The sequence below is a fragment of the Leucoraja erinacea genome, chromosome 28 (genome assembly GCF_028641065.1).
Source record: "Leucoraja erinacea ecotype New England chromosome 28, Leri_hhj_1, whole genome shotgun sequence".
NCBI classification, from domain to species: Eukaryota; Metazoa; Chordata; class Chondrichthyes; order Rajiformes; family Rajidae; genus Leucoraja; species Leucoraja erinaceus.
Genome location: NC_073404.1, coordinates 21380962 through 21408785, shown reverse-complemented (window position 1 = coordinate 21408785; position 27824 = coordinate 21380962). Strand labels below are relative to the sequence as shown.

General features: G+C 40.3%; 2 protein-coding genes across 6 annotated transcripts in view; one reads left to right on the top strand and one right to left on the bottom strand.

The window, feature by feature from the left end:
* mtmr4 (myotubularin related protein 4) overlaps positions 1 to 13030 on the top strand; it is a 112523-nt gene extending 99493 nt beyond the window's left edge. For 4 of the 5 annotated variants that reach the window (XM_055658000.1, XM_055657999.1, XM_055658001.1 and 1 more), the window contains 4 exons: positions 1634 to 3038; positions 5523 to 5633; positions 7453 to 7541; positions 10969 to 13030. In XM_055658000.1, the coding sequence (XP_055513975.1) occupies positions 1634 to 3038; positions 5523 to 5633; positions 7453 to 7541; positions 10969 to 11146 (1783 nt within the window). In that variant the 3' untranslated portion in view covers positions 11147 to 13030. The remainder of the gene's footprint in view (positions 1 to 1633; positions 3039 to 5522; positions 5634 to 7452; positions 7542 to 10968) is intronic. The other variant, XM_055658002.1, reaches the window with a different exon arrangement.
* Positions 13031 to 20886: 7856 nt separating this feature from the next.
* LOC129710767 (fibrinogen-like protein 1-like protein) lies at positions 20887 to 25911 on the bottom strand. The gene is made up of 3 exons (XM_055658004.1): positions 25782 to 25911; positions 23411 to 23536; positions 20887 to 22018 (listed from the first exon to the last, which is right to left on the bottom strand). The coding sequence occupies exons 1-3, from the start codon at positions 25795 to 25797 to the stop codon at positions 21393 to 21395; spliced, it is 768 nt and encodes a 255-aa protein (XP_055513979.1). The 5' UTR covers positions 25798 to 25911; the 3' UTR covers positions 20887 to 21392.
* Positions 25912 to 27824: the final 1913 nt, after the last annotated feature.

Below are 27824 nucleotides of genomic sequence, written 5' to 3'. Positions count from 1 at the left end.
CAGTTTTTATCCAAATTCCTATTGAAGACCTAAACTGAATCTGCCTATATCCATCCTTTATTCAATATATTACAAATCCTAAAAAAAAAATTTCAAAACTTCTTATCATTGAGTTCTATTGTCTGAAAGTTGAAAGTGGGAGGTACTTGTGGAGGATGTTCTTTATTGTAACAGGGGTAGCAGATGGAGCAGATCATTATTCTACCAGCTATAACTAGACTACAGCACTTTCATTCAGTTGATTTCCTCGCACAATGAAGCACGTATTTTAAGTCTTTGTTTATATTATTTTTCCAACTCTTGAACACGGATCAGTTTTCACAGTCTGTACTAATTGAAACTAGTTTGAATTCTATCACTGAGCAAAAGAAAGATGGACACATTCTAACTAATAACATTTGCATTAATCAGATAAGCTGGCACTGATTAAATGTCAGGGCAAGGGGCATAAAATCTTAAATGATTTGTCACTAGAAAATTAGTTTTTTTAATTGGAAGCATAGCAATGTTAGGATAAAAAAGCACAATATTGCTGATTTTATAAATCTTGCAGATAAACAGAGGAATGTCAGACATATTAACCAGGTCACTCATCTATGGAGAAACAATTAACATTTCGGGCTAATGATCTGATTTACTGAATTGAAAACACTTTGTCCATGAATAGTTAGAAGTATGAAAGCACAGAGGAAATGTAAAATTGTGAAAATATTTTCAAATTCAGTATGAATTCGGGTTGCACAGCTCCCAGTTCGGATCCAATGTGGATGTCGGGTACCGACAGTCAATCTACCGCTTCTCAACACTTAGTCATGAACGGTGTCCCGGCCCAAAACGCCACCTATCCATTTTCTCCAGAGATGCTGCCTGACCCGCAGAGTTATACCAGCATTTTGGGTCTATCTAACTTGCAGTCAGTCTTGAATTTGGAATGGAACGTGGTAAATATCAAAAGGGAAGTATTTAAGCTATTGGAAAGCCAGAAAAATATAATACTGATATCTATTTTACTTTCTAGTTTTTTATTCTCAGATTGAACTTGCAACAAAATACTATTACTAATTTCCCTTCTCTTCAATATTACTGTTCTCCATTTGGGTATAACATTGTTTTGTGTATGACATACAAATTACAATTTTTATGGATTATTCAGCTATCTGTATATGGGATATCACTGCAGTTCCACCTTTGGTATAAAGAATTATTGAATATTTTTGACAGAAGATTATTTGACATATTTGCCTGTGCTCATGATGTTTCCTTTGCTACTGACCACACAGTCTCAAATTCCCTGAGTGACCCAATAACAAATGGAAGTTTGAAATGCTTCTGAGCATTCCTTGCTTAGCTTTCGATCCCTTTCATAGTTTCCTCCACGACAAACCTTGTTTCCCAGCAGTGACACGAGTCCTGAAAAAAGTCTATCTTTTCATTTCTGATCGTACAACCTTGAAGTGATGCAGATCTGTTCTCCCATTCAATACCACTCACGGATAATTCCAATCAGAAAAGCATTTGTATGAAGAAATTCAACAGGTGGAATAAAGATTGGGCATCACTTGGCATTTGTATTTTGATTCACTGTTTGAATTATTTTGTTTCTGAAAATCTGATTTATTTTTTTTAAACCTAGATTACCAAAAGCACGTTCTGTGGACAATCTTCCCTTGGCCTGTGAGAGTGGAACTCCACTTGCAAGAACATCCAGTGATCCTAATATAAACCAGCATTGTCAGGAAGAACGTAATTCTCCAGAACCCAGAAACACACCTGTGTTTGTTGTACCTGATGTGCCTGATGTAACTCGTGAGCTTGAAGTTGGGGCTGGAACATCTCTCTCAGAAATGAAATCAGATGGTCCAGTGGAAACTGCAAAGGAAGTTAGAGAAGAAAATCTGGTTAATGACCTACCTCCTAATACTGAAGAGGCAGAATCGGCAGATGTCCAAAATCAAACTGAGAAAACAGTTTGTGGTAGTAACCTCAATTCATTGACCTATCCCAAAGATGCTCTACAAGAGAAGCCTTCAAATAATGTTCACCCTCATGCAACTGCAAACCGTGAGATGGAGGTAAAAGAACTTGGAATTACTCCAAAAATTGAATTTACAGAGGAAAACGTGAAAGAACATAGGATTTGTGAGAATTGTCCTGGCCAATTTGAACAAAATGTACCAAACCCATCTGCAAAGACCATTCCCTTAAGTGCTGAGCATTCACCAGAATATACTGGCAGCCCTTCTGCTTTCCAACCCTACCTTCATTCCATGGCAGATATATTTAACGTCAAGGAAACAATTTTGGCGATGAGCAGCTCCACAGAGACGGTGACTGAAGAGAGGACAAAAACAGATGGCTTATCCCTCCCTAAGGACTTGAGTTTTGGGAAAAACAATATACTTGTAAATAGACTTCATTCTGAAGTGGAACAGTACAGGGTCGGCCGAACTGGATCGGAGAGTGTGCGAACTTTCAGAAAGCATGTTTGTCACAGTCAGTTCAGTGACTTTTCATTGCTCAACTCAAATTGGGATAGCGTACAGGGCTTGGTAAAATCAGCCTACAGTGGTGATTCAAACCATAGGAAAGCCAGACTGAATGGTTGTCATTATAAAAGACTAAGTAATAAGCACCTGAAGGTGGGGTCTGCAGTGAATGGACAGTACCTGCTCAAGGAGGAACAAGTAGGACCATTTAAAAATCTCCGACAGTCCCACCAAATCCACTCTAGCCTTTATTCATTAGGGTCAAATATAAAGACTTGTGGTTTTCTCACTCATTCATCACATTGGAGACAGCCTCAACCGGTTCGTCATACTGTCACTACTACGTTGGAGACTTCTCCAAGCTACGTCGATGACGATGGATTGCCATTTCCCGTGGACGCCGTTCAGCAGAGGTTGCGTCAGATTGAGGCAACATACAAGCAGGAGGTTGAGTTGCTTCGCCGGCAGGTTCATGAACTTCAGATGAGATTAGACAGTCAACAGTACTGTACCTCTCCTGCGGAGATTGACATTGATTATGGGGATGACTTTGTAAGTGCTGGTTCTGTGCAGAGTACCTGAACAGCGAAATTGAATTCATATGGCATTTTAGTACACACAGTTTTGTAAGGATATACGTCAACAATTTGCACATAAAACAGTCTGCAACACATTGAGATATCAGTTGAATAATTAATGTTCTCCACAACACAAAGTTACTCTTCAGCAATAATTATAAGTAGCATGGTATCTTTTGCATATTTCAATGGCTCATCTGAACGTACTTCCTCAGTACAGGTTGCTGACTGAAGTATTTGATCTTTACTTGATCCCAGTATCTTCTAATTAAGCCAAGAAATTGCCATTCAGCCAAAGCTGATCCTTGACGCAAAAGCATTAATGAAATGATCAGCCGGTACATTATTTAGCAAATGTGTCCAGGTTTACTGTTGTTCATCCCATCTCACCCAAAGTTGACTTTTGCTGAAATACTTTATGTAGCATAGGAATGGGGCCTTTGGCCTACAATGTTTCCATCATGAGGGGGGGGGGGTCTGACTAGCTACTCTAGCCAGATAACACTATTAATCTAAGACTGGGTGTTATTTCAAGGACAGTTTGCATAAGAATGCACTTCAGCAATTTACTTGAGATTTTTATTTCTGTTTTAAGAAGAGTTTGAATGATGTTTCAGACTATGGGACAAAATTTGTTCAAGCCAAAATGCCATTGTTGATGGGAAGGAAATTAGACAAATGCTGAGTTTAGAAGCAAGGAGTGAAGGTGAACAAAGTAATGAGAAGCTAAATATGAAAATGGGAATTTTAAGTTGTACGCCTGAGGTGTCTGGGGACTATGACAATGCAATTGAGATAATGTGGATGGGTGAGTAAGAAATCATGTAAAGTGAGAGACACAATTTTGGTTTAGCTAAAATTCTCTGACAATGCTGGATCAAAGCAAACTCTGGAAAGGCATCAGAGGTGATGGGTGTCAGAATTTCAGCACCAAATGCATTGATGTAGGGGGTGGGGTGTTGCTATAGCTATGGAAGCCCTGGTGATAGAAAAGATAACAAATTGGATGCTCGGTTCATGATTGTATTGAAGTTGTTCATGGGTATGGTTCAACCTAAAGTGGTGACTGAATAAAGGTTGCACTTGGTGCCAGCCTTCCAACAAATATTTAGGGGAAGGGGAGAAACAGCAGCTCTGGTTTTGCTATTTAACTGGAGTAAGTTATTCAAGCACCTTAGGCAGATGGAACAATTAAAAATGGCTAGCTGGATTGCATTAACGTATGAAAAATAATACCAAGTCTTTTGAAGAGAGAGCTCAATGAGTGGAAAGGAAAGGTAGCACATTGATGAAGGAAAAGGAAGTGGTTAAGACTAGATTTCTGGGAGATCCCAGAGGTAATGAGTGGTCCAAAAATTGCGGACTATTCCTTGTATACAGATGAAATAGTTGAGGATAGAATCTGGTTCGCAGAAGAGAAATTTCGAGAATTGTGTGGTTGACTGTCAAAATTCAATGATGTCATCTGGGGAGACGGCCACAATCACATATGATGTTATTTGTACCATTCTTCTTTTGTCATGGATTGCTAGAGCAATTCATGGGTCATGAATTACTTTTTTTTTCCCCACTCTCCCCCCAATTCCATGGTCACTTTAGGCCACTTATAATAGCAATTGGTTGCAGTTCGGTAACTAATCATAGACTGGGATTTTCCTTCTTACCCAAACTTGGGCAACATCAGTTTAAAGAGTGAGGGAAAATCCAGCCACAGAAACCTATCATTACAACTCAAGCCCCTTTTTCCTGACCTTTCCAAAATACCCTTCGGACTACTACTGACAAGATCATTGTAGGCTAAAGGACCTATGTCTGTTGCATGACTCTGACTGGATGACTGGATGGCTCTACTCTTCCGCTACCCACTAATTGCGTAGGACACCAATGCATCTTGGTAACTTCTGATGGTTGAACCTCCTGCTCTGGTATCTGGGCCTGCCATGTGGCAGTCGACACTTATTTTTTCCACATTGAAAGGATGTTCTTTTTGTATTCCAACTGACAACAAATACTTAGCTGTTGACAATGCCATTCTCTCTCAATGCCTTCAGAAGACCATGACCATCTTTAGGATTCTTCTGGACTTAAATGTCTGAAACTGTCTTCTCTGATTCTCTTCTACTGCCTTGGTTATGGTCAGTGGTGACAGGAATTCAACCCAACTTTGAAGTGAAAATGAATTGATTTCTACCCAAAGAAAATAGAAGAGGTTGTGGTAAATCCAGAAGAGTGAGCAGATATCCTGAACCACCAAATAACAGGCCCAAATATTATGTAAATTATACAGATTTGGCTGAATGTATATCAATAGAATCACATTTGGTGAGGTTTAATAGCAGATGGTATCAAGCAGTGCGTTGCTATGAGCAGTAATTTGGTAACTGTTGGTGTTAATTTTTGGATTGTAGTTCATTGTGAATGGTCCTGTCGTATAGTAAATGTTTTGTCTAATTTGCAGACGTGTCTGAGAGAATCGGATGACAGTGATATTGAAGAATCTCTCTCCATCCACAGCGATGACCAGCGTTCGGAAGCAAGTTGGGAACCTGTGGATCGGAAGGAGACTGAGGTAGCAGAACACGGTCCATCGCTGTGATATTTTTAACTCCTCATAGACACTTGTGGTCAAAATCTCACTCCCATGTATGAACAATTAAGACTTCTTGATTGTGGTGCCAATCTTTAGTAGGTGGTACAGTGGCGCAGCGGTGAACCTACGGTAAATGAGGATCTTTCCTCACTCTTTAAACTGATATTGCCCGATTTTGGGTAAGAAGGAAAATCCAGGTCTATGATTAGCGGTAAACTTGCTGCCTTATAGCGCCAGAGACCCGGGTTCAATCCTGACTATGGATGCTTGTCTGTACGGAGTTTGTATATTCTCCCCGTGGCCTCCGTGGGTTTTCTCCGGGTTCTCCGGTTTCCTCCCAAAGATGCACAGGTTTGTCAGTTAATTGGCTTGATATAATTGTAAATTGTCCCTAGTGTGTGTAGGATAGTTAATGTGTGGGTGTTGTTGGTCGGTGTGGACTCGGTGGGCCAAGGGCCGGCTTCCACGCTGTATTGCTAAACCGCTCTGTTTCTCACGTGCGACTTTTTCTTTCTCTTGTACCCATGCACACTTTCACCCCTTTAATAATCATGCTTGCGTTGCTCTCCTCCTCATACACACCCCTTGCCTTGAATGCTGTTCGTTTCCTCTCTATGCCCCATGATGTATCTCCATGCTCCCCCGTCCCTTACTCTCCCCGATCCCTTCCTTCCGCTAATTAACAAAGGGAAGGAGTATCTCAGCGGGTGAGGCAGCATCTATGGAGCGAAGGAATAGGTGACGTTTCAGGTCGAGACCCTTCTTCAGTCTAAAGAAGGGTCTCGACCTGAAACGTCACCTATTCCACCCATTCCATAGATGCTGCCTCACCTGCTGAGTTTCTAAAGCAATTTTGTCTACCTCAGATTAGTTCATGGTCATATACACCAAGGTACAATTAAATTCCTTGTTTATGTGATATGCATCTGACCTGGGTAGCTCTAGGTCATGCCAGCTGCTGAAGACTTGCATTTGCCAATAATTCTCAGGCTAGCCTCAATTCCTTCCCGGGAGGGGGGGGGGGGCGGGGGGGGGAGGGGTGTGTGTGCGTGTGCGCCCACTCATTAGTACAGGTGTCAGACGATATGGGGAGAAGGCAAGAGAATGGGGGTTATGAGGCAGAGATAGATCAACCAGGCAAATTTTTCAGTAATAGGTAAAGTTTTAAGTAATTGCACAAATCATATTGCATTGAAGATGAAAAGCAGGATCTGTTCTCTCCACTGAATTCCCATCTTAAGCAAATTTAAGTTAGAATTTGTTTAAGATGCACTTCTTTATAATATCTCCGTACACCAAAAGATAATGAAAAAATGAGGATGAGCACGACACTGAATTTTTGCTTAAACAAATGTTGAAATTGAAATGAAAACTGGAGCCTGTCTACGAATTAAAAAAATAAGATTAAGACTTGATCTTGCGGGAGACTATTTCACATTTGTGATATTATAGTAGTTCCTAAGAAAGGTAACTAAACAAAAATCAGTTCACAAAATATTTGTTATTTCTGTGGAGACAAATTGGAAGATCATGACAGGCTTGGATAGGACCAGCAGTGAGGAGTTTTTACCATTCACTGATTTATAAAGTGTGAAAATCAATATCAAGGAGAGCAGGCAAATCTGAGCACGAACCTTTCACTCCTGGTAAATTATAATCATTAGCATAATTAATCAGTCTGAGAATGGTATTTTCTAAAATATAGTTTAATATATTTTGCAGGTAGTTGATTATGAAGAAGATTACTGAATTTGTGTATTTGGTGGAGGAGATGATTTTCTCATTTTATTTGTTCCAGGTCACTCGATGGGTTCCTGACCATATGGCGTCCCACTGCTTTAACTGTGATTCGGAATTCTGGTTAGCCAAAAGGAGACATCATTGCAGGTGAGTGGAATCAACCTTTTACTTATCATCGACTCTTTTGAGACAGCCTCACTTTACAGCATTTAACTGGAAGTCTTGAAAGTAACAGATCTATCAACAGAGCAATGGAGAGTCATAGAACTTAGAACAGTACAGCACAGGAACATTGTCCACATCGAACTTTATGTCGTTAAACTAATCTCCTTTGCCCGTGTGTAATTCATATCCCACTATTCTTTGCATAACCATGTCCCTTTCCAAATGCGGCTTAAAGGACGCAAAGTGCTGGAGTAACTCAACATGTCAGGCAACATCTCTGGAAAACGGGTAGGTGACGTTTTGGGTCAAGACCCTTCTTCATACTAATGAATTCTTCAAAGGAGTACAAATTAAGTTTAGTAGCTTTTAATTGTAATTTAAGTCTTGTTCTTGAGAATCTGCATTTTATCTTCGCCAAGACCAATTAATCTTTTCAAACATTCTGTACCCAAAACAGAATATAGTCTTGACCTGAAATGCCACCTACGTATATGTTCTCCAAAGATGCTGCCTGACCTGCTGAGTTATTCCAGCACTTTGTGTCCTTTTTCGTATTGGCCAATGTCTGCAGTTCTTTGTTGCTACAAAAGTGCCTTAAATCCAACTAGGGTATCTGCCTCCACCACCACCCTGGCAACGTGTTCCAGCAACCACCACTCTGTGTATATAATGCCCTGTACATCTCATTTAAATGTTGTACCTCTCGCCTTAAAGCTACGTCCTCTAGTCCAGCAGAGATGTTGAGGAAGAATTAGCAAGATAACAAGTGGATTGTCAGGACCATTGTAGGCAAGAGTAGAGTTGTAGGCAAATGTATTCCACAGTGGTCGGTGCCAGCACCTGTATACTTTAATGACTTAGTGAAGGGTGTGTAAAACTTACAGATGACATGAAACTTAGTTATGTCGTACATGGTGAGGAGTAGTCATAGATTACAAGAGGAGATAATTTGGCACAGTGAGCCGACAAATGGTTCTAGACCTTTCATGCAGAAATATGGAAGAAATAAATAATTGAGATAAATAACATTGTTGTAAAAGGAATGAAGGAACTGCAGAATTCTAAGACCATTGAATGTGAAAGTGATGGTATGTGTTAAGCAATAAATTCAAAGGCAGGTTGGTTTTATTTTCTGGAATACTGGTTGAACTATGACTGGAGTAAAGCATCCAATTCTAGTTATCACACTTTAGGAAGGAAATAATAGTCTTAGATTGAGAGGACACTTTATATGGAAGGTCATGACAGGTTTAGATAGGACAAGCATTGAGGAGTCTTTACCATTCGCTGATGATTCAAAGATCATCAGACTGAATTTAACAAACAATGCAGAGGGATATGAGGAGACGTTTGGTTGACATGGAAAGGCCTGAAATTCTCTACCTGATATAGTGGAAACAATCATTTGGATAATTCAAAACAAAATTGGATACACACTCAGGGGAAAGTCATTGCTAGGGCAATAGGGATAAAAGCAGATGAATTGAATTAATTGGGTTTCTTTACTAGTTTGACATGGCACTTCAGTGCTACTATGATTCTATTATTCTATGATTGCATTGATTGGAGGAATTTTGTATTCTCGGGTGTATTTTGTGATTTAAAACATGCAAGCACTTTTGCACAAATTGGGGAGGTGAATAATGAATGCTACTCACCACACGTACTAGCTTGGTTTGACAATTTTTTCTGGCTCAACCATCCCAACAGCATTTCTAAACACTGCACAATCCGTTACTTATCAAAAACATAACTAATTCAAAGTATGGTCAAGTAATAAATAAACCAACATTCTTCCAATTATAAATCACAAAACTTCACTACTTGACATTTGATTGCCATACCAACCCTGCCATCCAGCTCAAATGTTTGCTGCAGTTTAAGTTATATTACTGCTCAAAAATAGTTTGTGTATTTTGACGTTCTGAAGTTTTCGTATACTGGGTAATATTTTTAAATACACAAGAACAACATCCTGGATTATACAGAACAATTACAAGGAGGATGTTGTCTTAAATAAGAAATAATTCTGTTGAAACACAAGATCATAAGAGAGGCACTGAGGTGGATATTGAGATGAGGACCAGGTGAACGACTCCTGCTCCTATTTGCTTGTTTCTTGAGTGGGCTGGGTCTTTTTTGCCTGAAGTGAAGAAGGCTGGGGTGACCTTATAGAGTTTTCATCGGGATGTAGATAAGATAAATAGCTGCAGTCCTTTCTCCCAGGACAAGGGAGTCTAAAACAGAGCATATAGATTTAGGGTGAGAGGGGAAAGATTTAAAAAGGACCTGGGGGTCAACACAGGGTGTCATACACATGTAACGAGCTGTCGGAGGAAGTGGTGGAGGTGGATACAATTATGACATTTATAAGACACTCGGGCAGGGAATGGATAAGAAACATTTGGAGGGATGTGGGTGGCCTGGATGAGTTGGGCCAACAGGCCTGTTTCCTTGCTGCACAGCTCTGTCACAGTATGCAGTGTACTACAAACCTAAATTTTCCTTTCATTCATACTGTGAGCACATTACTGGAATAACATTGAGCATGATGTGGGTATGAAGAGGGGGTGCAATGGCGGTACCCTGTAGAAGTGCTGCCTCACAGTGCCAGTTACCTAGGCTCAATCCTGACCTTGCCAACCATCTGTACTATCTCCCTGTGGCGATTTTGGTTTCTCCAGGAGCTCTGGTTTCCTCCCACTTTCCAAGATATGCATATGGTAGGCTAATTGGCCTACTGTTAATTGTCCCCAAGGTGAGGGATGCAATCTGGAGATTTAGTTAGAAAGTGGGGGGAATTTTTTTTAAACGTGTTAGATTAGTGTAAATGGATGGATTTTTGGTCATCATAGACTTTGGAGGGCTGAAGGACCTGTTTCCATGCTGTTTGATTTAAATTATTGCCCATTCTGACTTTCTGGGCTGTTTCGTAGGGAACCACAGTGGTGAGTGGAGTCATGCAGACAAAACCAGGCAGGATGACACATTGTCTTCCTTCAGTGAAAATGGTGATGGGTTTTTATGTTTGGTAATTCATGAATATTATTGCTGATTTAGACTTTTAATTCCATAATAATATTAATTTAGTTACTAAAAGGGAAATGCCCATTGGTGGTGACCTTAAAACAAGACAAAGTGCTGGAGTAACTCAGCGGGTCCGGCAGCATCCCTGGAAAACATGGATAGGTAACGTTTGAAAAATGTCACCTGTCCATGTTCTCCAGGAGTGCTGCCTCGCCCACTGAGTTACTCCAGCACTTTGTCTTTGTTGTTTGTAAACCACCATCTGCAGTTCCTAGTTTATGTGGTGACCTAAACATCTCTGAACAGTAGTCGAAGCCTGGCGATACTAGTCCCTTTATTTAAATGCTGTTGTTGTATCTGTAATTGTTTGTTTTCTTTCTAGGAACTGTGGAAATGTGTTTTGTGCCAACTGTTGCCACCTGAAACTGCCCATTCCAGATCAGCAGCTATATGACCCTGTGCTGGTGTGTAACTCCTGCTATGATCATGTTCAAGCTTGCCGCACACGGGATATCATGAGTCAACAGCTGAAGAAGCCGATTGCGACTGCATCCAGTTAAAGTGGCATTCTGCCTTCCCTGATTTGTGCCGTAAAGCTTCTGTCATCCAGGAAGCTTGACGTTTGGCCAGCTGGGTCCCGCAGAAACAAACAACACTGCAAATCCCAGCTGGATAGCTGTTTGGAAGATCGAAAATACCGATGTAAAAAAAAAATGCTGCTACAACAAGCTCTTAACCTGTGCACTATGAACTTTGGATGTGGAAGGGTAGTAGGCAGGGAAAAGAAACAAATACATTTCTAACTGATGTGCTATTGAGGATTGAAAAAAATGTCTAATTCATGTGTAAAGAGTTTGTGAGATATGGAGACTGTGTGGTGTTCTGTTTCCCAATTGCTTACACAGCTATTGCAACAGCGAGCTACTTCTGTGCCTCAGTAAAAACACGATAGTTAGAATTGTGCAAAAACTAATTGTACAACATAAGGTACATACATTTCATCAGCCTTTCAACTTGCATTAAACTGAGGTACTGTGGCTGTTGTTGAAGTGACAGACCCAAAATCTCATTCCTCCCAGTTACTTTCGTGTTGCACAGATACCATTTTTCCAATCTTTTTTTATTTAATACTTTTGGAAAAAAAAATGATGAAAGGCAAGTGATAAAATGTGTGATGCTTCTGGGGAAAGGGGGGCTGAACATTAATATTCTACCAGTTAGTCCCATCGATCTTGTGTTGGGGTACAAGGTATTCCTCCACAGTTTATTAATTCATGCCCTTTCCTATTTTCCCCTTTCTCTTGTATTAGATAGCAAGATTTTTTTTCTAAGAACTGGAAACATTTACAAGTCTGGAATAAAATCATTTTCAATGACTGACCACACCATCAACTGCCTTTTCATCATCTCCCTTCACCCCTTCCCCCCCCCCGCCCCACATTTCATCCCTGGTATAAGTTACACATTTGATAATCTTGGATGTGGAAGTTTAGCCTAACTTTCCACCCTTTGGCACATGAGAGCTCTGTATGCAAATTACACGTAGACAGGACCCATGGAATTCTAATGTGGGGCTATTGATCATTTGTATAAAGGGGAAGATAGGTTGGTTTTCTTGCTTCACTGTGCCTTTCTTCTAGCTCTCTTTGGTCACTCATGTTGGGTTACACCCTTCAATTTTCTCCCTGTGCTCATGTGAGTTCTGAATGGTTAGGTTTCTGTAGCACTCCAAAGTCTATGTTTGTTGGATGGGGTCTGCCAAGACTATCCTTAATGCAGAGGAGAATGTTATTGAGGTTCTTCTTGGTTTGTCCCTCGGATCAAGGATGACTAGTCTATATCCTGGTTTTGTAGGTTCTCAGGCGGTTAATGAGGCCAATGTGGAACTGTAGACTATTCCACCGATGGGGCAGGTGGGTGTGTAGTTGGGTGGTGCCTTCCGAATGCTGCTTCTACAGGGCTTGTCAATGCAATCCCTGATGCACCTAACCACTTGATCTATTTGGGCCAAGAGATTCCTAAGCGTCAGATGTATTTTGCAACAGGGTTTTGAATAAGATCGGTTTCTGAAGGAATATTGTAGGTGCCAATAATCTGTAGGCCTTTGCAGTTTATTTTCATACAGCATGCACAAATTGAAAAGATGTTTGTGACTTTAAATGTATGTCTGTAAAACACCCATGATTAAGAAAGTGCAAATGAAGATGTGTGATCAACACCTTACTCAATTCACATTAAAATCAAAAAGCTGAGAAATTTTAATAGATTGATAAGGGAGTTCCTGATCAATGCTTTATTTTTGTATTGACCCTCAATAGTGTCTCTTTTCCGCTTGTCTAGCAGACTCCATGTGTTTTAATTTCCCAAATGAAATGTAAAATTCACAGGCCCCAAGTTAAAATTGGGAAGGAATCTTGCTGCTGATAATAAAACTCTGTAGCAGATTTCATTTTTTCAATTTTCTATTGATTTATTGAGTTGACACAACACAGTGCTAATAGAGCAGTCATAAGGGTTGCAGCAGAGTTACAACACAACTAACGGGCGACAGTCTCTTGCCTTTTGTACAGTGAATGACTAGCTGCGAATGCACCTACAGTAGGAGTAATGAAAGCCTAGTTTTTGCAAACCTTAAGTGGAATATTATGTTGTAATTTTTGTCAGCACTTAAATTGGTTTAGTTCGGAGATGCAGCATGGAAACAGGCTCTTCGTGTCCCCCCAAGTCGGCGCCGACCAGCGATGCCCGGACACTAACACTATCCTACACCCACTAGGGACAATTTACAAATGTACCAAGCAAATTTATCTACAAACCCTTCGTCTTTGGCGTGTGGGAGGAAGCTGGAGATCCCAGAGAAAACCCATGCAGGTCATGGAGGGAACGTACCAACTACGTACAGACAAGCTCATGTGGTCAGGATCGAACCTGGGCCTCTAGCACATTTTGTGCTTGCATTTCACTGGGCTTTGATTGGCGAAGAGTTCATCATAGACATGCAGTTTGAGATTAATCATATCGATTTGCATTGGATTTCATGCTACATTTTGAACACTTCATTAAAGTATGATACTTGTTTTTAATGTGGTTAATCTAGTAAAGCAAAACCAATGTGGAATTAGTATATTTAACAAGATTTTCCTAAAACTGAGAGGATCTGAACTGCTGAAAGAGCTCATGTCCTGTTACGGTGATGCATCAATTAATGAAATTCACCAAAAGTCAATACTGAATTATTGCAGTTCATTCTGCAGCTTGGATTGATGAAGTTTTTCACTTGGTTTCCTATTGATTTTATAATATTTCATTTCAACAAAATTGTAAGGTTAGATATTTCTGTGTGACTCGGCCTTTTCATTCTCAATTAACGAAATTGGAATGCGACTCAAAATGCGGAGCTGCAGTTCATTTACTGGGAATTTGCAAAATACTAACGCAACCTAAAATTTAAATAAAGCAACATCATAGATAAAATCATTGTCCTACAGCACAGCAGCAGGTCCTTCAGGCCACACCGACCACGATGACCCATCTACGCTAGTCCCACCTGCCCATGTTTGGCACACCTTTCCCAGCCATATTCCTGGCCACGTGTTTTTTTAAATGTTATACCTGCCTCTGTCTCCCCTGGCAGCTCGTTCCATTTACTCACTGCTCTCTGTGTGAAAAAGGGTGCCCCTCAGGTTCCTATTAAATCTTTCCCCTCTCACCTTAAACCTATGTCCTCTGGTTGTTGATTCCCCTTTTCTGTGCATTCACCCTATCAATACCACACAATCGAAGATCGCCCTTCAGTCTCCCGAACTCCAAAGAATAAAGTTCCAGTCTGCCCAAACTCTCCTTACAGCTCCAGCCCACAGGCTGCGGGAACATCCCTGTAAAGGCCTGTCCCACTTTCACGACCTAATTCAGGACCTTTTTTACTCGTGGACATTTTTCATCATGATGTTATTCCGTCCTGCCTAAAATCAGCCACAATCGTCCCTGTGCCGAAGAAGTCTCCCATCACCAGCCTTAATGACTACCGTCCTGTGGCCCTCACTCCGGTAATCACGAAGTGCTTCGAGAGGTTGGTCCTCCAGCACATCAAAAAACCTCGACCCCGACCTACTTGATGCCACGAGTACCTACGACTAGCATCACGACCTGCCGATCTCGTGACGACCATGCTGCGAGTATGAGTCAAGGGCAAACTCGGCAGAGGTCGTGAAAGTGGGACAGGCCCTTTAATCTTCTTTGCAATCTTCCTAGCTTAATGACTTAATTCCATTTGCAGGTGAGTAAAACCAAACCAGCTTCTGCAGTTCCTACGCAATACCCCAAATGCAGCCTCACCAACGTCTTGTACAATTGTAACATAACATCCCAACTTTCTATACTCATTGGCCTTCGTCAGTCGGGGTAATGTACTGAAAGATATCTTCACCATACTATTTATCTGAGACGTGGTTTTCAGGGATCTATGAACCTGCATACCTAGATCCCTCCACATCACTCCCCAGAACTCTGCCGTTCGCTGTGAAGGTCGTGTCTTGATTTGACTTCCTGAAATGCATCACCAAGCACTTATCTACATTAGATTTCATTAACCATTCCTCAGCCCACTTGACCTGCTGATCAAGATTCTGTTGCAATTTTTGATAACCATCTTTGCTAACTACCATACTGGCCGCTTTAGTGTTAACTGCGCACTTACTAATTACGCCTTTTACATTCTCATCCAAATCATTGATATAAACCACAAACAGCAATGGGCACAGCACCGATACCAGAGACGCCACAAATCACAGGCCTTCAGTCTGAAAACCACCCACCATCACCCTCTTCTCTATGGCTAACTCTGGATCTCATGTGGAGCTAAGGGAATTAAAGCAAGGTAAGTAAAGCAAAATTGCTAGATCATTCAAATTAAGTAAAGTGAAATCTGAGTAACGTTCCAACAAAAGCAGAATACTTAAAACAGCAGGTTATAACTGGGTAATATGTAATGAGCTGCCAGAGGAGGTAGTTGAGGCAGGTACAATAACATTTAAAAAAAAAAGTCATTTGGACAAATACATGGATATGAAACATGGAGAAGAATTAAGGCCCACATGAAAGCATTTGGGAATAGCTAAGACGAGGCATCTTAGTCTGCATTGATGAGTTCGGCCAAAGGGTCTGTTCCTGTGCCATGTGTGACAATCTGGAATGCAAGGTAGTCATAAGTAGAAATGTCTTAGTCATGAAACATCATTTGTTCATTCCTTAAACAGATGCTGTCGGACCCGCTGAGTTCCTCCCGTCCTTTGTGTTTTTTGCTGAATTAACAAGTTGCTGTACTAGAGGAAAAGACACAATTCCTACCCTTCAGTTACTTTGATTGATAATTAGCCAGTGTTTGCCTGGTTAATGAAAACCATGCTAGTGGAAATATCTTTCTTGTTAATCTGTCAGGTGTACGTCTTATTTTTGAACATCCCTTTCCAAACTGTAACACATTTCCTCATCCCATCTACTCCAGAGAGAAGAATCTCATTTTTCCCAGATTAGAAACATAGATTCAGGCAGCACAAACATTGTACCAAGGTCCAGCACGCCCGGCTGATCTTTGCTCATCTACAGTATTTCCCATATCTAGAGTGCCTTTGAGTTGGAAATTTGATTTAATATATGACACTTTTATTTCCTATTCTCTTTCTCACTATAATCTTGGCTCTTATGACATCCAGCACTGTCACCCATATTTTACCATCTCGTCAGGCTAACTCCCCCCTCACCGTCCCCAACTCTTCCCCCCCGCTCCATCAATCTCACTGGAACAAAAAGTTGATTCAAAACATCATCTGTTTATTTCCCTCCACAAATGCTGCCTGACCTGAAGAGTTCTTCCAGCAATTTTGGGGGTTTTTTTGCTCAAGATTTCAGTATTTGCTGTTGCTTGGGTCTCCAATTTTGGCAGATTTTTAGCAAAATATAATCCGGGTAAGCTGCTGTCAGAAAACTCTGGCTAGTTTGATTCTTCATCATTTTCTGTCATTTGCTCCTCTAAAGATATTTTTTCTAATCTAGAGAGAGGAATCTCATCTTTTCCAGTTTTGAGGCGTAGAGTCAAACAGCACAGAATGGGCTCCTCCGACCAAATATTTGGAATGAATTTATTGCTCACTTTAAACCACTAGATGGCAGCATATGCCAAGCATTGCCAATCTAATGTGTAGGAAGGAATTGCAGATGCTTTTTTAAACCAAATATCTTAGAGTGGAGCAAGATAGACCACTCCTGCAAAATCCAATGGACTGACGTGTAGTACGCAACGGAGCGTAACTTCCGCCATTTCAGTAACCCCGACCCTATCTTTGGTCCGACCCGACCCGACTTCAGTTATGCGTTCAGTTAAAACGGCACATACCTTGTACAGTGAGGAACTGCAGACACTGGTTTAAACCGGAGACAGACACAAAAGGCTGGAGTAACTCAGTGGATCAAGCAGCATCTCTGGAGAAAAGGAATAGGTGATATTTCAGGTCGACTTTTTCGATAGCTGCAATGACCTCCTTCATGGGATGTCATCCTTCGCCCTGCTCCTGGTCCCGGCCTGCGCCGATCTGCCGGATGTGTGTGTGTGTGTTTGTTTGGCGGAGTCTGAGGGGTGAATCGCCGGCACCAAGAGCGAGCGAACGCGCAGATAGACGGATGAAATCAAAGATCATAGGTGGCATTTCGGGTCGAGGGAAAGGGAAACGGGAGATATAGGCATATCTTCCATTCTAAGATCTTGGACATAAAAACCAGGAATGTCTCAGCGGGACAGGTAGCATCTCTGGAGAGAAGGAATGAATGAAGTTTCGGATCGAGATCCTTCTGCCAATCTAATCTCCAAATCCCAAACCATAACTTACTGGATATTGTACCCAAGGCCTCTGTTCCCTATGTTTTGTCACGTTAACAATTTGAACTACTTTTTCCCTGTAATCTGTTCAAAATGATACTTTTTCCCCCCTCAGTGTATCCAATGGTACCAATGCTGGAATGTTTCACCGAATTTTGTACATTGTGTTAAGACCCAAATACGTAGATTTATATAAATGTTAGTTTTTATAATTTGGCTTTGCCACATATTGATTCCTTCAGAACTGCTGGAGCATTAAAGTTCCAGAAGCAATCAAGCAATTCGCCAGTAGAAAATTTAGCCTGAGATTCACACTTAATTTCTTTAATTTTAATGGTGATTAATATGAATCATTTGCAAGCCAGTGACATTTAATCATTGATTGTGAGGTGCTGGGTTTCTGGTCATTTTATCTCATGAGTAGATCAATAAAGAATAAGGTGATGATTCAGATAGAGAGCCTCTGGAAAATAGATCTCCCTTAATGATCAAAAGTCATGTGATAGGAGCAGAATTAGGCCATTCGGCCCATCAAGTCTACTCCGCCATTCAATCTTTGCTGATCTATCTCTCCCTTCTAACCCCGTTCTCCTGCCTTCTCCCCATAACCCCTGACACCTGTACTAATCAATAATTTATCAATCTCTGCCTTGAAAATATCCATTGACTTGGCCTCCGCTGCCTTCTGTGACCATTTAGCCAATTAACTGGAGGTCAGTGTGCTAAAGATCACTGAGACAAAAGATGATGCGTAATGAGTGCAAAGAAAAATGATATATTGATAGGATAACACTTCCATGATAATGAAATTCAGGGCGATTTGGCTTTCGGTCCATTTCTCTGACTTTCTGAGGTCAGCCATTTTTCCATGAATAATGAGCCAGATATTGGAGTGGGATTGTTTGTATTTAAATTGATGCCACATTGATACGAATTGATGCCACATTGGGCCATCATCAGTGGACAACGCAAAGGACCAAAAATATCACAACAATTTGATGGAAAACATGCTTTGAATCTAAATGTGTTAATATACAGTTAAAGCATTAAGGTCTCGGAAATTTCTCTAGTATGAACCTTATTAATAACCTCAATTTAATTCACTTTTTGTTAGATAATGCACCAAAGTATAATACATTTTCCAATGCAGGGAACAAGGCCCCAGTGAGTTTAAGGATGAATGGGTTCAATATTAAAGACTTGGGCAGTGCAAATTGGGCAGTGCATTTTGAAGGGACAATTCGCAGGGAATCAGTGGATGAAATATACTGCATTCATAACACTTTTGATAAGACACTGCACAAGATTATTATTAGATTGAAACTGGAGATCATAAGGTTGAGATGGTGTTGGTGGTTTGGCATTTAAGAGAGATGAGGAGAAATATATTTTCCAAAAATGTTATGGCTGAGTCTGATAATCTTTTCGATGCGAATGAATTTGTTGGACATGGGTATAGGATAGGAAAATACATTTCAAATTGAAGTTCAACCATAATTATTAAATAATAGAATAGGCTTAAAGAAATTCTCCCTTTTCTGTTAGTGATACATCGTGGAAACAGGCCCTTCAGCATAACATGCCCACACCGGCCAACATACCCCAGCTACACTAATCCCACCTGCCTGTGTTTGGTCCATAACCTTTCTAACCTGTCCTATCCATATACCTGTCCAACTGTTTCTTAAATGTTGGGATAGTCCCAGCCTCAATGACCTCCTCTGGCAGCTTGTTCCATACACCGACAACCCTTATGTGTGAAAGTTATCGCTCCGATTCCTATTAAATCTTTTCCCCGTCACCTTAAACCTATGTCCCCCTGGTCCGCGTTTCACCTACTCTAGGCAAGAGACTCTGTGCATCTACCTGATCTCATGATTTTATACACCTCTATTTCTGTTTTGTATCTTCCATCCACACACAAGATTAGAAGTTGTTCAGCCAGAGCTGAACACACTTCTCGGCATCTGCATACAATGGTGTCTGTCTTGTCGCTTCTTGTGCGGGGTGTTGGAAAGATTGGTGGAAGCAGGGCCGAAACGTGAACGCTCTTTCCTTGACCCCACCATATCAATTAGAATATGGAAAATCTGGTCAAGTTCAGGGAAGTTCCAAGACACACATCTGCACAAATAGCCAGATGTAGTAACCCAAGCACTAACACTAACCAAAGCTATCACTTTCCTGTTCTGTTCCCTGTGGGTATTATGCAAACATTGCATCTTTAACCAAAATGGCATTGAGCACATTTCAGATTGGAAGTGCGCATCCTTTTCAAACCCAATTTTCAACCATTCAGAAGCCATGTAATAACTATCATTGAATTCAACATCTCTCTATAATATGTTGTATGATCATCGTGTAATATACATCATACAACTAAACATAATTATTACTATAATAGGATATGCAAGATTGCTGTGTTTTGTGCAGTGGATTCATATTCAATATCATTCCCTTACTCCAAAAGTAATGTAATCATTTTTTGCTTCCAATGTTCTAATTCTCGACTTACTGTTACCCCAAAGCCTATCCTTGAGTTCTCATCCAATTAATTGATCTCCCATTCATTCCTACCTCAAGCCAAGCGTTACATATTCACCTTTGCTGGCTCCTGGTGCTCAGTAAATCTTCCATGTCAAATTCACCCCATGCATACCATTGCTGGTGTTTTATTTCTCATTTCCTCCCTCTGCATCAATGTGTGCAGGTGTGGACATTTAGGGAACTAATTTTGCTGCACGACTTCATTCATTGCAGAATATCTAAAATATGCTTTATGATTTTCTGCACCTTTCCAAATGTATTAAACTTTCTAATGTGTCTGTAAGCAAAAAAAAAGTTCAATTGCATTTTTTTTGCTAATTCTAATCTTCCTTCCAAATTGCTGTTTAGTGTTTCAGTTATCTTTGCAGATAGAGGCCAGTGTGAGATCTTTTGTGCAACTTTCCCATTGTCAATCGAGCATGTGGATGATAATTGGTAAGTGCTTGCCTTACATTGTGTAGCAGAATTGGGACAGTAGAATAAAACATTGTTCATATGGGACACAACCTAACTAAGGCCTTCAGTGATTTTGCTGGAGGATCTCAGCGAGATGGACCCAAAATGTTGTCTATCCGTTTCCCTCCACAGATGTTGCCTGGCCCACTCCAGCACCTTCTATTTTGCTCACGATTCCAGCATCTGAAGTCTCTTGTGTTCCCATCAGTGAATGTGAAATGTTACATCATGTAAGATACTGCTTGCCTCCTTTGAGGTTACCAAGTTATTGTTGTGGAAAGGGTATAATGTATATTGTTAGTCACTAATTTACGCAAATTTAACCCTGCAGAAATTACACAAAAATTGCCAGAGAAACAATTTTGATTTTCTTATAACCAATTATCAGAGGTATTTTATAGATTATAACATACAGAATGAAACAAATTTTGTTAAAAGGACTTTTATTAAATTTTCACATCTTATTTGATTTTCAATAAAGAATCTGGCCATTGCCTGTGATTCATATTCAGGCTGATAAAGATAATCACTGGCAACCAAATGTCACTAAACGATGTTGTTCATTGATTACATTTGTATATTGGTATAAATGCAGTGAGGAAATTAAGATACACACAGTTAAAATAACCCTTTTAACCAAATTTCATTTGGCGCTTTTCAATCTTTGAGTGTTGCAGTGAATATTCACAAGCCTGCACAGTTGTTTATTCTGCTGACAAATTCAGTTCCCAGAATTGGAAATCTTCCCCAAAGCAGAAAGTTAAGGTAAAGACGCAATACAGAAAAAATATCTAGGCTTAAACATTTGCATTGCTGTAGATAAGCTAGAAATGCTTTCAAAACAGAAAGTATCAAGATAGATTTGTGATATGCAGACTCGCAGACAGTTTGCCGCGTTGAACCTGAATGGTAGTTCCCAACACTGAACTAAATCATTTAATTGGTCTCTTACACAAGTTTGTTGGTTTGATCAACATCTCAGTAAGTTTGCACGTTCCAAGGCCATACCAGTAAATTGCTTTTGAATTAATGTTAACCCTGTAACAGCTATTGAACCAAAAGCCCCCCTTGCATGACGCTGCACAGTTTGACGAATACAGATCCTGATCTCGGTCAATTGTTGTAAACTTCATATTATCATGTATGTATTTGCTTCCATATTGCATCATAGCATTGGTTGTATTTCCTGAAAATGAACCAAGACGCAATTGGTACCCATTTGCTTCATTCCCTATAGAAAACGAATTATAATTAGCATGATAAGTTTTGGATGATCTCTTCAATATGAATATTATTTCAAAATGCCCCTGATTTATAATATTATATATATGTTCATTTCCCAACCAGTGGTCCTGTAGAATATCACCAAATCCGTACTTATAAGCAGTCCAATATTCATTCCAGGTAATTTTAGAGCCTTGGGTGTTCCTTTGTATCATAGTCCATCCACCACCATTTGTAGTCATGTCACAATAAACCACAATAGGGGGAGATAGACTTGGCTTGATCACGTAAATCCCACTGCTTCCTCGAACACCACTGCAATCCTTGGGATATGCTGAAATATATATAAAATGGTTTGATGATGTAAAGTGAGGAAAGTTTTGAGTGGTGATAGTGAGAGACGTAGGGATGGAGAAGGGAGAGAAATGGGGCTGACAAGAATGAAATGGAAGAACATAATTAAGGATGAGAGAAGAATGCTGTGGGTAAGTGGAATGGACAAAGAATATCGAGGACAGCAGAACAAAGGTGGCAGAGGAATGTAATATGAAATAAGAAAGGTGAGCAGCGGGGAAGAATTGGACAAAAACAAATTATCAAGAGAAAGAATGAGCTATCAAGAATGGAACAATATAAACAATTCCATAATCAATTCCTATTTCCTTTGGTAATATTTTGACTACTTGACATGCTGATTTCATCAACCAAAGTCACCGGTATCCCCCCCTATCTTTGATATTTCACACATTTTGTTTTCACATTTATTTATGAATGTAAAAAGTGTGTGTGGGGGGAACTGTGGCCTAGCGCCAATTCCAAGTGAACTGACATCAGAACTTTCCCCTATAATTGTTTTCTCCCCTCTGGTAATGAGGTGAATGGATTTTTGAAGGAGATTATTAAAGTTTGTAAATGATAAACATAGGGTTGATTTCGGTGCCTGGACATTGTATCAATTATGTTTTCTGGCGCTGTGTATTTCTTGTGCAGGAAGAAACTGCAGATACTGGTTTACACCGAGCTTAGACACAAAAAGCTTGAGTAAGTCCGCGGATCAGGCAGCATCTCTGGAGAAAAGGAATAGGTGAAAAGGAATACCTATTTCTTCCTTTTCTCCAGAGATGCTGCCTGGCCCACTGAGTTCCTCCAGCTTTTTGTGTCTATTTTCTGCTGCGAATTTCTCGCTTTGATCCTTGTTCTCAGAACAGGCGTGACATTGTTCCTTGGGATCCTGTTATATTTACTTACAATTTTCAAACATTTAAGAGCTAACATTACGTCATGATATTCTGTACTGTAATATTAACTTCTGTTGTACAATTTAGTAATGATAGAGCCTTGCAGCACTCATTGGCATCCGTGGAGGCAGCATACATTTGATGCAATGTACATGGTAATTTGAGGTCGTTATCATTTGTTAACTCGGTGTGTCAAGCTTAAAATTATATTTTTGGATAATCAATTAGAATATCTTATTTCATTAGTTTGAAATAATTTATCCTACTCATAGATTGACGTTCAAAATAGGTAGGAGAATTGGATGATTTTCTTTACTATGCCTTTATCTGCAATGCAATTCCAACACTATGAATTGTTACAATCATTGCAATTCTTTTCATACTATTTCTGAGGGTAAGAATAGCCAAGATCGTAAATGATTACATTGTAAGACACTTAATTTGTAGGAAATAATGGAACTGTGTAGACCAGAAGCTTTTACACGAACCATATGTTTTCTTTGCATTGGATCTGCTGATTCTGGACTTCTCATCTAACATATGGATATTGGCGATCTCTTCTTCAAAGGTTGCAGCACACGATGCAAGAAAAATTATCGCTGCAAGTGCAGGACCTAGGATTTGCAACAAAACCACATTAATCACAATATTGCAATATTACAAGGAGATGGTTATGCCCCTGTCCCACTTAGGAAACCTGAACATAAACCTCTGGAGACTTTGCGCCCCACCCAAGGTTTCTGTGCGGTTCCCGGAGGTTGCAGGTGGTTGCCGGAGGTTGCAGGTAGGGAGACTGACAAAAACCTCTGGGAACTGCATGGAAACCTTGGGTGGGGCACAAAATCTCCAGAGGTTTCCTGAGGGGGACAGGGACATTACAAAACTTGGAGGAATTGGAAGTAAGGTAGAACAAGAGGCAGAGTCAGTACAGGAATCAGAAGAAGTACAATGCAAGAATTACAACAAGGGACTGATTCAGGACAGGTGCAATCAGCAACTGGAGACTCTCTGCATGTCCCACATCCATGAAAAGAATTGGGGAGAGAGTGAGACACACACACACGGTAGGTATCGGATTCGGTATCAAGAAAGCAAAGCCAAAGCAATTTGAACGGGTGGTGATAACTAACATATCCATCTCCACTCCACCTGCATCTGGCTATAATAGAGATGAGATGTGAAATGAGTATGTGGTCTTCCTGTTAGGAAGAGAACTGAAGGTTAAAACTTTATTAAGTAGCCATATCTATTGCGTTATAAATCTATTTTAAATGTTTAACTTTAAAGCCCAATGGTTTTGACTTCTAGAAGCCTGACTATTAAAGCAGGTGAGAAGGGTTAGTCTCTGCTTGAACCAGGAGAAAATAAAATATTTACTCCAGATCCATCAAGCTGCCGAATAAAATCTTACCCGTCCCATGGCAGTACCCCCCTCATATTCAGCTGCCCCTCCATGATTGCTTTCTCCCCTCTCTCCAACAGTCTGTGGTTTCTCATGACCAGCTGCCCAACATATCTTCTCACAAACAGCCCGTCTCCAGTTCTCATTCACATTTTCTTAACCTGGATTTCTTTGCTTTCTTCTTTATCACTATATCTCTCTTCCACCCACTGATTTGGCATCTCTATCTCTCCACTACTGCCAGACGTGCCTGCTCAGCAGTTAACATGTTGTGAGATTCAAAGACGAGAAGGCAGACAAGGAAGCTGCTGAAATAACTTCAAACAAGTCCTGGAGTTGAAACGTGCATTGAGTTTTCCGACTTTAAACTCTTTCCCACTTTGAACTCAATCCTTGTATACAAAAAAATAATATGAAGAAAAGAAAAAACAGTTCATAGCAGAACATAAAGAAAGAGCAAAAGCAAGTGAGAGAGACGGAGAAAAGGCTGATGAATGCTTAGCTTTGAAATAGTTTTTTAAAATGACATTTTAGTTTAGAAATTACACCATGCAAGATTTTTTTGGGGTAGAAGTGTATTTAAAGCAAAACAGTGATCGTCTGATTAAGTTTGTCCAAATATTACAGCTTTCATTGTTCTCAAGCATTTCATTGAGACCAGCTGTAGCAATCACCCTGTTCCCACTCTTCAATATTTTGAGGCCAGTTACAGCTCCTATTGCCACCAAAGTTTCCTGCTTCTGACTGCTCCAGGGGGAGCTCAAATATGGGGATGGGTCTTGGCTTTTATACCTTTCACAATCAAATAGCCTGCTGTCATTTTGTTCAAGAGGGAACTGCTGATGCTGGAAAATCGAAGGTAGGCAAAAAGTGCTGGAGAAACTCAGCAGGTGAGGCAGCATCTATCTTTTTTTTATTTCAAAATAGACTTTATTCATTGATAAATATATACAATTCCTGAACCATTCAAACAAACAAATTCATCCGACATTTTCGGAGACTATACAAGTTTTTTCAGTACAATTTTTTACATTTTTTCAAATTTCCCCAAACAGTCCCCCACCCGTGCCACTCTGTGGCCCCTGTCCAAGTAATAAATATATACAGTGTTTACAGTGCGAAAATTCCACTTGACATTTTCTCTTCCACAAATAATGTCCCACACCCGTGCCACTCATGTGGCCCCCTGGCGAGGGATACCTTCCCTTAATTTAATTTGAGTCTCCACCATACCGTGCCCCCCATGTCCAGCAGCGGAAGGACCCTAGACTGTGGCCCTCCCCCACTCTATCATTTATTGTGTCGGTTGTTGTGGCCACTAGTGTGAGGTACTGGAAGATTGCTCTGGGCTGTAATACATCCCCGCAAGACTCCACTATGTCAGGAGACGTGGACGCAAAATAAAATTCAATTTTAAGAATAGTTTTATTCAGAGGTAAATAGAAATTCAGACTCACCCATTTTGGTTGCCATCCTGTCACTAAACAGCGCACACTGAACTCAATGGCAAATCTCTGCATTTTATGCTGACAAGATACATTTATTTGCATAGACACACCCACATTTCACTTTCAGCAGCCTGTGAATGGTTGAGATGTTTGGTAACTTGATACTGATGTACGATAGAACCCACAAAACATGCTTGCGTTATACATAGCTGGGATATCTCAATAGTCCTGCCTACTCCAGTATTAGTTACACCTTATATCTCATTTCTATTTTGATTCTTTCAGTTCTGATTCTGTCGTCTCTCACAAGTGGATTTGAAATGAAATTTAATTCTGAATATAAAAGCCTTGGAAGGATGCGGAATTCTCTATGAAAAGTTAGAGAAGCAAAACTTTTAGGAAAGGGCAACAGTGAGGTTGGTTGGTTAATTTGTCAAAATGCCAGCACGGAATTAGGGGATGTTAATAGAAATAGTTTGCAGGGAAATAATTAGGGGATTGTATTTGAAAGGATTACTCTGAAGGCCGACGTAGATTCATGGGTCAAGTAGCCCCCTATGTCAGAATGAATTATAGAAACATGAACCAGTGACAAGACGCAGAATTTTATATGATTAATTTCTTTTCTTTAGTTGATATCGGAACCGGTCCGTCAACTGTAAAATGAATCAACACCTGAACCTGGGACCAAACTGTATCCACTTTCTCCAATTACAAACATGGAAACACTTGGATCAATATTCTAATTTTATGTAATATATATCCTGAAATTCATATTTGCACTGAATTGTCAATTATATTCATCAAAGATATTTCACAAAGGAGATCAAAATGTAATGTGCAGATTTCTGGATGCGGTGTTTTTCATTTTCTTTCACCAGTCCGAACCTATTCAATATACAGAAAATAAAAGTGGGAAAGAGCAGAATGGTGAATGTAAGAGCAGTGAAGAGGATTGCAAAGAAAGTACAACAGGTACAACAATGACCACACAACAGTTACTATGAATAGAAGTGAAGTATTGCCAGATCTCTTGACCTGCTTCTTACTATCTTTTTTCCTGACTTTTGTGGCCACAGCACAAAGGGATTCCACAAAGTGACTGTCCGTGGGTAAGCTCCAGCTAGGTGTAGTAGTCCATCTCAGTGAAGAAACCTGGGCTGCATGGCATCATCAGCTTGCAACACTTGACGGAACCTTAAACTTGCTTACAATTTCACTCAATACGTTTTATCTGCCGTAGCTTTATATCGAGACCTGCATAACTTGTAGATTAGTTTAATTTACAATCTTTACCAAAGCCAATGAACCTACAAACCTTGGAGCGTATGTCTTTGGAGTGTGGCAGAACACTGGAGCAACCTAGTGAAAACCCATGCGGCCATGGAAAGAACATACAAACTCTGTACAGACAGCATCCTTAGTCGGGATCGAACCTGGGTCTGTGACGCTGTAAGGCAGCAACTCTTAGCCAACCCCTTGTCATTGGTTTTAGTGGTGTACATTTTCCATGAAGTAGAATTGAAATGTGTGTGGATGTTTATAAGGATGCTCAAGTATGGAGTGCAGAAATGTCTGACTGAAATTAAACGGATTCATAGGATACGTTGAAGCAATAATAATAATTGACATCTAATCCACAGAAGGATTATAAGCAACTAGACATGGGGGCATTACCGGGCATTATTTACTTTCAATGTACTACTTTTATATGTTGAAGTGAAATCCTTCTCCAAGTTAGAGGCAATTTGTGGCCTTGTCCTCATTTGAGTTCATAAAACACATTGTGGCGCTGATAGAATGGCAGAGTAAACTTGATGGGCCAAGTGGCCTCATTCTACTCCCATCACATGATCTTATGACCAATCATTTGGAGGTGAACTCCTGATAATGGATCCTGAGGCAGGAGTCGAGAATGTACATTGGGAGCAGTTGTGTTTTAGAAGGAACTGCAGATGCTGGAAAATCGAAGGTACACAAAAATGCTGGAGAAACTCAGCGGGTGCAGCAGCATCTATGGAGCGAAGGAAATAGGCAACGTTTCGGGCCGAA

Excerpts from the sequence above, each read along its gene's own strand:
- LOC129710767 (XM_055658004.1), bottom strand. Across the intron at positions 22,019-23,410 it reads CAATGCAAAGAAAACATATG|CATATCCCAAGGATTGCAGT; the intron begins GTTCGTGTAAAA and ends TATATATTTCAG.